At 33.8% G+C, this 9,769-nt stretch overlaps 1 protein-coding gene across 4 annotated transcripts; it reads right to left on the reverse strand.

Moving 5' to 3' along the window:
• Window positions 1-2,736: 2,736 nt before the first annotated feature.
• On the reverse strand, window positions 2,737-7,274 carry LOC107911510 (AT-hook motif nuclear-localized protein 9). Of its 4 annotated transcripts, none has more exons than XM_016839338.2 (6): window positions 6,871-7,274; window positions 5,469-5,916; window positions 4,578-4,645; window positions 4,089-4,220; window positions 3,600-3,761; window positions 2,737-3,282 (listed from the first exon to the last, which is right to left on the reverse strand). In XM_016839338.2, exons 2-6 carry the CDS (start codon window positions 5,896-5,898, stop codon window positions 3,052-3,054), a joined length of 1,023 nt encoding a protein of 340 aa, XP_016694827.1. In that variant the 5' UTR covers window positions 5,899-5,916; window positions 6,871-7,274; the 3' UTR covers window positions 2,737-3,051. The 4 variants fall into 4 exon arrangements, with proteins under 4 accessions (XP_016694827.1, XP_016694828.1, XP_040961804.1 ...); XM_016839339.2 differs by having other exon boundaries at window positions 5,469-5,921; XM_041105870.1 differs by lacking the exon at window positions 6,871-7,274 and adding an exon at window positions 6,501-6,863.
• Between the last annotated feature and the right edge of the window lie 2,495 nt (window positions 7,275-9,769).

The raw sequence follows: 9,769 nt of genomic DNA on the forward strand, positions 1-9,769 counted from the left end.
TCCAAAAATAAAAACGGTTTCGACAATTATGATGTGAACCGGCCATGTATGTAGCTTATTTTGAAAGTAAGTTTTAAGATATATTTTATGTGATGGATGATCTTATAATTCGACTTAAGAAATGAAGTAAATGGTGGATGCATTTTGACTTATGATATGTGTTTATAATTTGCCTTGTGAGTGGCTTAAAAATGTTGTTTAAGTTTGTGTGTATTTGGCCTTGTACTTAAATCATTTTGGGGATTATGTTACATGGTTTAATATGTGGTTATAATGTTTTAATGAATTGGAAATGTTGAATGAATAATTTTGGAAATTGGTTGATTATGTATTAGTTAATTTGTTAATAAAAAAATTGCTTTGGTCATTTGTGAGATAAAATCTGGTATAAAATATGTCTTTACAATTCAGCTAATGACATGTGGAATTTATAAGTGTTTTATAATGCCGTGTGTAATTGACTAAATTAATATGGTTTTATTGTTGGTTAAGTGATCGATTAAGTGATGATGGAAGTTGGTATAATATTGGATGATATATATATATTAGTATGAAATGTGCCTGAATTGGTGTGTCTTTGGCTGGAATTTATATGTTAGATAATGCCTTGTAAATATATATGCTGTCCAATTTTGGTATGTTTGGTTTAGGAAAAAATACATTTCGAATTGATCGTATTATTATGGTCCGAATTGGGCATAGTTTGGATATGTATTAGCTGCTTATTTGAATGAGATAAATAGTAATGACATGTTCAATAATTAGCTAGTGGATTATATATATATACAAATGAATGTTGTGAAATATGTGCATAAAATATGAAATAAAGTATGCTTGATTTTCATTAGTTATTGAATGTTATGAAATTTGATGAATATAAGGTTTGAATTATGCTTTATAAAGCAAATGTATTATGAACTTAATGCATGATAGTTGATTCGATATTTTGCTAAATAAATAATATTGACATTGTTGGATTTTGAAGCATGGATTGTTTATGTATTATAAACAATAAAGCATGATTGACCTTATTTGATTAAGTGTTTAATATATGCGAATTTGACTTTTATATTTGAAGTAGGAGGTTGATGTTCGAGATTGAAAACTATTAAAAGAAGTTGTTATAACTTTGAGCATGTTTTGTATTAAATGACTGTACTGAACTGTGTTTAGATCGGTAATGCCTCGTGAGCCTAATCCGGCAACGGATACGGGTTAGGGGTGTTACAGAGTTAGTAATATTTTATTGAATGTCGAATTTGGAAAGAATGACAACTTTGTTAGTATTGTCAAGGCATTACTTGTGAGTTCACTAGCACCGACAATACCCTTTTGCATGGTTTCTTGCATGTTGTTATCCTGTTTGAAACCAACCATGCATGACTGCTAGCTAGTATAATATAACAGAGCTCAATCAGGTTCTAAGATCATTTTTGTGGTCATTAATGTTGCGCAGTTCACTATCACCGAAGTCAGAGTATGATATTTGAAGTTGAATAAACAACATAGTTCATCATATCCTTACAATCATCTAAGGCCACCTTTGTGATGTTATTGTTTTAACTTGAGCAACTTCTTGATTGCTTCCTCAACTCAAGATAGTCGTTGCATTGAACTCTTTAGGATTAGTGCTATTAATAGAGCTGAGAGTCTTTTGGTAAAATTCTCGATAATGAGTAAATGAACAAAAGTTAGACACCGCCTTTTATTTGAGGAGATAATATTTCATTATTATTGTGATTCTAATGAACTTCAGACACAACGCGAACGACGACTCTGACAATCATCATTTTTCTCGACCTTCTTGTTTTTTGAGTGAAGATATTATATCTCTACCGCGGTTTAATTGTGACAAATAACGATATAGTAGGAAAACTATATGATCCCCAACCAAGCAGAATAAGTAGGGAGAAACCTTTATCGAAAAATGAAGCTTCCCATTCTTTTGTCTTTGCTTTTGCTATTTGATGGAATTCATTATACACGTTGAATGGGTTTTACATAAAGTGGGAGCGTTTAAAATTAGGGTTTCTTACTTGGAAAACAAAAAATAATGCCTTACATAATTGAATAATGATTATCATCTTTAAATTTAGAAAAGGAAAAGTTTGGAATGGCTGTTTGTTGGAGTGGGGAAATTGTTGGGTTTAATTGATTTTGAAAGGTTGGGGCTGATGTGCAAAACATTAGTTTTCAAGAATTATGAATCATATGAGAAATATTTAAGCTTAATATGTATGTTCCCTCTTATTCTATTTCCTACTTAAAAGTTGTATAATTATAAACATATCTCAAATTAAAACTTTTTTTGATAAAAAGAAAATAGAATAAATAAAATTCCAAAAAATAACTCTCAAAATTAAGATAGTAATACATTTGTAAATTGCTTGTTTTGAAAATCTTACAAAATTGTCTAAATATACAATTAAAAAATTCTTTGAAATCTAATATTATAATAATGCAAACAAATTGCGATTGAAGTTTTGAAGTTTCATCAAACTCAGCATGAAACGACCAATAAATTCACAATTTTCTGACTTCTAATCTTAATTTAAATTGATTTCTTCATGGACGCCCAAATCTGGAAAGTTCTTCAATTTTTTAATAAATATTTAATCTTAAAAAAGAAAACCTCCAATCCTCCATACAAAACCAAGCTTGCAATATTGTCTACCCATAGATTACACAACACTAGAAATTTGCTGAGGAAAACAAAACACTAAAGCCATGGCTGTCTACAAAGAGAAGAGAAGCATATCTTATTTGGTTCAAGCAGGAGAAATGAAATGCAAGTCTAGGATCAGTTGAAACCACGACCTACTAAAATATTTAACTAACTGGTCATCAAAGCTACAAATATCAGAGCAACTCCCATTCTGTCATTGTCATGGGTAGTAGATATGGATGTGAGAATATCATCAAAGCCAAAAATCAGGCTCCGCCCTCCCTTTCTCAACACTTCCCACAATAACACTTTCAAATTACAATCCGCTGGCCCTTCAACACCAAACTATAAACATTTCTCCCCAAACTATTACCAGGAAACAGTCATCATCCGCGCATTAGATCAATGTTGACATGGCTATTGTTACGCATATCCATTGATCTCGACCCAGGCCACACCCCTGCCGGTGCACTTGGAGTCATATTTTGACTTGGTGATATGCCTGGAGGAGCTACTAGATTGTCAACCATCTGATCATCTGAATCTTTTACCCCTTCTTGCCCTCCTTTTTTGTTCTTTGCCTTTGATCCACCCCATATAAAACTCCCCACAATCACCTGCTCATGATATATAATTAAATTCCCAGGTAAAGCATATGGCAAGTTTAAATGATTTAAACTTTGAAATGGTATTACTATGATGGCTTCCTGCTTTTTCAAACTTGCAATGAAGCAGGCCAACTTAATTTTTAGTTGAAAAAATAGACAGCTAGGCTGCCACCAACATTCCTAACAATGTTGAAACCACCTACTCTCATCTAACCCTTACTACTTAAGGCCGGCAGCAAGGCATGCATATGAAGACAGTATTTAACCCGTAGAACTATATACTGACTAGAAATTAGAATTGCAAATAACCCCATAGATCTCAGTACCTGCACGGGGCTTGCTGCGATAAGCATCCCTCCAACACCTCCCCCAATGACACGGCCATCAGGACTGGCAAGAGAAACACTAAGACCACCAGTTTGATTGCGAGAGCCAGTATTGCTTGTCAGCAGGTACGAGCCTGACAGACATAATATCTCAAATCGTCCCTACAGAAGTCAAAACGGACAAAAAAGTGTGTTTCAATAAAAATATGCATTGAATCAAGAGAATCTCTGAGAAAGAGTAAAGAAAAGTTCATATATCAGAAATGAAAAGTTTGTTCAATGGCATTACTAAAAGCTAGACCAATTCAACAATATCGGACAACAAAAATATGTGATTTATATGCAATCTTGTGTTTTGTTACTTTCACAAGGAACGAGTTAGTAATAGGCAAACCTAAATCCATTCAATATAACTCAGCAAAAACATCTGAACTTGCCTAAACATATCTTTCACAAACAATATAAGGGTCGGGTTATTGAGTGCCAAACCTCGTACGTAACAGTGCCACCCGACGATGACGGCTGTCGAAGAGTTACGGTAGAGACAGCACCATTGGCTGACAAAATGCATACTTCTCTTGGTCCTTGCTGTGAAAATGACATTAATTTTGTTGCAATGTCCTGCAGGGAAAGTAAAAAGTAATTCTCAAGGGAAAAAAAAAAAGAAATTTCTTCCATTACAAGATAACCTACCTCAAAAAGTAAGCTTCAAGACAGAATATCTACTTTTTGTTAGAGAAACAATGAAAAACCTAAACAAAACTTAACGCCCTCATGCCTAGCACAACTGAAAGAAGTGATCTACCATATTTAAAAAAAAAATACTCAAAATACAACAAAATCAACAACAGTGTTTTTTTACATAGAAAACCATGAAGAATAATAGCAAGGACAACTAAGCCTAGAGAACCCTAATTCTTGTATATTTAATTTTGAGGGTAGAGTCCGAGGCCTAATTAATAAAAGAAAATTGCGTACTTCTCCTATTGCAATGGTGATGACATGCGGAGTAAAACTCATCCCAGCTGAACCAGAAAGCAATTCACCTAGCAAAACAAATAGACAATTGCAGCATCATTCACATTGCATGAATAAAACATGTTAGAATTAAGCACCACGAAACAGAGTAAACTGCAAGCACTGATATGATATAACATGTTAATTCACTAAGGAGAATGGAATGTCAGCTTTTAGGAATTGATGAATTGTTAGCTTTGAAGACTTCCACATTTGAACGACTATGCCACTCATAGTTATTTAATGTCTGAAACTTTCATCAATTCTCGGCATATTCCTATACATAAAGGCTGAGCATAATTTTTATAATAGTAGCCAAACATAAAGATAATGTCATTCATCTCACGGCAACTCTTGAAATTTTCTCCTATTTTCATTTTGCATTCATACCCTTTCTTAGGATAAGCTCTAAGTTCTGTCCTCTCATTTTATGTTGCCTCTAATTTGGTTCTTTTAAATTTCCACTGCTTTATATTTTATTGCTTCCATTCAGACTGAAAATTGACAAAATTCCACATATTATAGACAGGACACTAAGTTGTTTATTATTTTATTGAGATCGAATATATTATTCAATTATCAAGGAAGCAGCTTGTGACCCCACCCCACCTTAAAAAATCACAATGTGCCAGCAATTTTAATGAGCTATAAAGAAAAATGTTGGCGATATTAAGTAGTCATGGCAGCATTGACATAAGCCTGATTAAACTATAAGAACACAACAAAACCCTTTTATCCTAATCAACAAGAAAAATATGTGCAACATAGCTTATTTCCGCAAGGTTAAGCTACATGTTACATTCTGCATAATAAGGCTCATAACAATACAAACAGATACGAAAAATATTTTACCAAGGGAAGATAACTGTTGCTTCCTTCCAGAACCCGGCGGCCGCCCTCTTCCCCGTTTTTGGATTGGAGTTATTGTTCCAGGATGAGTAGCTGATGCAGGAGTCAGTGCTAAGGAAACAGTTCCATCAGGTCCATATTTCCGAGGTCTTCCTCTTTTACGTTTCACGGTCTCACCAGGCTGCACGGCTGGAGGTGTGCCTACATTGACATTATGAGGGGTAATTCCTGACAAAGGCTCTACAGGTAAGGTTGCTCCCATAGTAGTGGCACTAATGCTTGATTGATATTGCACATTTGGACTAGATAATGGATGAATGCCAGGTGATCCATGTACCCCGGACTGTGTTCCAGACCCTGACCCAGTTATTCCTCGTTGTTGCATATAGTAAGATGCAGACCCCGATAACGCCATAGCATCCCTTCGATCCATGCATTTACCTCAAATAACCTATACTTGAATTTGCCTTCACATCAACTTACAAGCCAATTTTAAGAAACCAAAAAGGAAGATAGCTCTATTTTTTTTCTAAACTTCAAAGTAATGCCAAATACTCCATACACATGAATCTCCAAATTGTGACCACTAAACAGTTAAAAACATATGAATCTTGGAAACAAAAATGAAGAGGTAGAAAAAGAACAATCTATTTGAAGGGTTACAATAAGTCAATGAAGAACTTGTTTCCCGGTTCATATTCCCACGAAGCAAATTTCACTCATGCATGGCTCTGGAAATTGAGCCACGACTAAAAGCAACGAAATGCATTTAGGGTTGTAGAGGAAACCCTTTAATCCATAAATGAAGGAAAAGAAAATGAAACGCCATGTGCTCGCAATAATGCTAAATTTAGAAGAGAGAACAGTAAAACACAGCTGGTAAAACTACAAGCCTAGGAGCGGAAAAAAGCAAAATAATCTACAAGCAACCAACAGGGAGAAACAAAAAAAATAAAGAAAAAAGGAAAAATAGTTGAAATATCAAGCTCATAACTTGAGAGGAAAGACAAAAATGCGAGCTATTTCACAGCTTACCAAACAGTAGGAAACAAAGAAAGAGGCTTCATGTTAAAGAAACAGAAGAAGCAGAAGGAAACTGAAAACCAGGTCACAACCTCACCAACCCATCATATACCTTTAACACCAAGCATGTTCCACAGAAACCCCCCCCCCCCAGAGCTTAAGACACCTCAAAATCACAATCCCAAGAAACGATTTATTCAAATAATTAAGAAATAAAAAGACGCAGACAAAAGCTAAAAGCCAATGCCATAAAAAAAAGTTAAACCAAGTTGAAAGCGCAAATACAACTTCCTTCGGAAACTAAGCACACACGGGTAAAAAATTTAGCTTCCCTCCATGAAAAAAAAAAAAGAAAGAAACCCAGAATGAGAAAGTAACTTACATTAGTGAACAGGGGTTAAACTGTTAAAAGGTCCAGCCTTTTGAAAGTAAGAAGCTTTGAAGAAGATGGGTCCTTTATTTTTTTTTCTGTTGGGAAAACAAAGAGACTGAAGTAGAGTATTGATGAAAGGAATTAAAAGCAAAGTGAGCAACAGAGAAAATAGGCCATTTTTGCTGTGAGGAGTAAAGGATGGAAAAGAAAGCGTTTTTTATTACTTGCTACGAAAAGCTCCTTTGCTTACACCAGTCCTTATCGGGATTCATATTTTCTAGGGCAGAGCTTTCTCTCTCTTTCTGTATAGTAAAAGCTGTTTAACTTTTTTTTTTCGCCTTCTCTCTCTCTCTTTACCTAAAAAGGTATTGTCATGTTTATCTTTTAGTTTCTCTCTCCCTCTTCTTCTCAACTCTTTGAACCATATGAGTGATCATGCTTGGGTTTAAGACATAGTAATTGAAAATTATTAATTTTTAAAATTTTTATAAATATTTTAAAGGTTATTATTCAATCCACTTTCCAATTTCAGTGAAGTTTCTTCACATCACAATCAATATTAAATATATTTATTTGCTGGTAACATTTGTAAATTTTGAGGACAAGAAGACAAATAAATTTTGTATATTTTAAAAGTAATTTATAAGGTGTAAGCATAGGTGAAATGCAGTTGAAAACCTTAATCTAAAAGAGGGAAAGTGAGGTAAAAGACGAGGAAACAAAGGGACAAAGAAAAGTTCAACAGAAAACAAAGCGTTTAGTTCAAGGATAAATCCTCTTTCCTTAACTGATATTTATTTCTTTGTTTGAAGTTGGAATTTGAATATTAAATGCTATGTCAAGAAAAACCTGTCTGGTCCCACCTCCCACGCGCGCCTTTTTCACTTGTGCTATTTCTCAAGTACGTATACTTCAGATTTTAATTTGAAATTCAAGTGGTACGTACCTACAACTAAGTTTATTCGTCAAGGTTATCATTCCATTAAAAAAACGTTTGGTTAATTAGATATAAAGTTATCTTTAGTAATAAGAGTATCAAAATATAAGATTATCTAACACCAAGCATAAGGAATTTGCACGATTCTTGATGTTATAGCGCCTCTTAACTATGATCGGTATTTGAATTTTTCAGTCGTTTTTTGGGCACAACAAGAAATAAGTGTTTAAGCAAACGTATTTACAATTGGGAGAATAAGTTTCTTTTTATTGCAGGCAAGGAAATTATGCTTAAAACAGTGGCTCAGGCTATTTCTGTTTATAATATAAGTGTGCTTTTACTCCCTTACAATGTGTGTAATGAGTTGCAAAAAATGAACTCTTTTTTTGTGGGGTTTTGATTATGACGAGTGAAAAATACACTGAGCTTCTTGAGATAAGCTTTGTGTCCCTAGACAGTATGGTAGGATGGGCCTTCGTAACTTATTGTTTTAATCTAACGTTCCTCGAAAAGCAAGGTTGGCGTTTCCTTTCTACGCCCAAGTCTCTTTCTAGTAGAATTTACAGAGCTAGATATTTCCTAAATTGGGGATTCCTTGATGCAGCTAGAGGTACTTCACCTTCTTTTATTTTAAAGAGAATTTATAATACTATTACGATGCTTTCTAAAGAGGTTAGATAGAGAGTTGGTGATGGGAGGGCGATAGAGGTCTTCAATGATCCTTGTGTTTGCAACGATGATAATTTCTTTATTAATTCCATTCTCATCGAGGGTTTCAACATTCGAAGGTCAACAATTTAATACATACAAGTGGTGGAGCTTGGGATACGGACATGATTGAGGGACTTCTTACCCCACATAATGTAGAACAAGTGTTTCGTGTGTCACTTAGTTGGTCTTTATGCGTCAATCAGCTAGTTGGCATTTCTCACCTAATGGTCGATATATGATAAAATCTGCTTTTAAAGTGGCACTAGACATTTTTACAAGTAATGATAGTTTTTATACTGATGGTCTTTAGAAAGCTCTATGGAATGAAGCGCTGACGGCTAAAGTAAAAATGCACCTTTGGCATTGCTTGTGGGGGTTTATTTGTGTAATGGTATGTCGATTCACCGTGGGATTTATGTTAATTCTCTTTGCTTTCAGTGTTGTAAAGCTAAATAAGATATTGATTATACTCTTTTTCGTTATTATAACAACCCATTTTTCAATGATTTTGAAACCCTATTTCTGATGATCAAGTTCGTAAATATTAATGTTATAAAATTTTAATTAACCAAATGAACAATTAGCTCTTTTCAATGTGACAATCGATGGTGGATGGCAATTGGAACCCACCAAATTTGTTAATTATGTTTAAGGTTAACTTAATTATGTTTAATTAGATTAATTAAGTTAATTAATTATTAACCTAAATATAAAAGACAAAATTAATTAAAAATAAAACATTTGTGTTCGTCTTCTTCTTCTTCACGAAGTAAAGAGGGAAAAATAGTGTTTCAAGCATTTCAACCTTTTGGCCTTAATTAAGTATGTTCAATTTAGTCATTTTCTTGTATTTTTTAGCTTTTGAGGTCATGGGAGCTTGATTTAGCTAGCCCATGTACCAATTTGTAAAACTGTTAAAGTTTCTAAAATTTGCCATTGATGGTTTCTTGAAGAAATTGGTATAAATTGTTAGATTTTTGGCTTAGAATTGAAAAAGGACTAGATTGTAAAATTTAATTACTAGTTTTTGAACATGGGGACTAAAGTGTATAGATTTTGAATTTGATGTAAATTTTCTATAATTATTGATAGTACAAGGTCCTAAAAGGATTATTTGATTGAGAATGGTTGAATGAATTGTTTTAACGTGTGTTTTGGATGTTTGGTGCAGGTTAAGTTATGCATTTGTGCACAAAATAAGTAAGTTTGGGTGGAAGCTCGAAATAGGTACCAAATGGTTCAAAATTTTCCAAAAAACAG

The sequence above is a fragment of the Gossypium hirsutum genome, chromosome D11, assembly GCF_007990345.1.
Source record: "Gossypium hirsutum isolate 1008001.06 chromosome D11, Gossypium_hirsutum_v2.1, whole genome shotgun sequence".
NCBI lineage: Eukaryota > Viridiplantae > Streptophyta > Magnoliopsida > Malvales > Malvaceae > Gossypium > Gossypium hirsutum.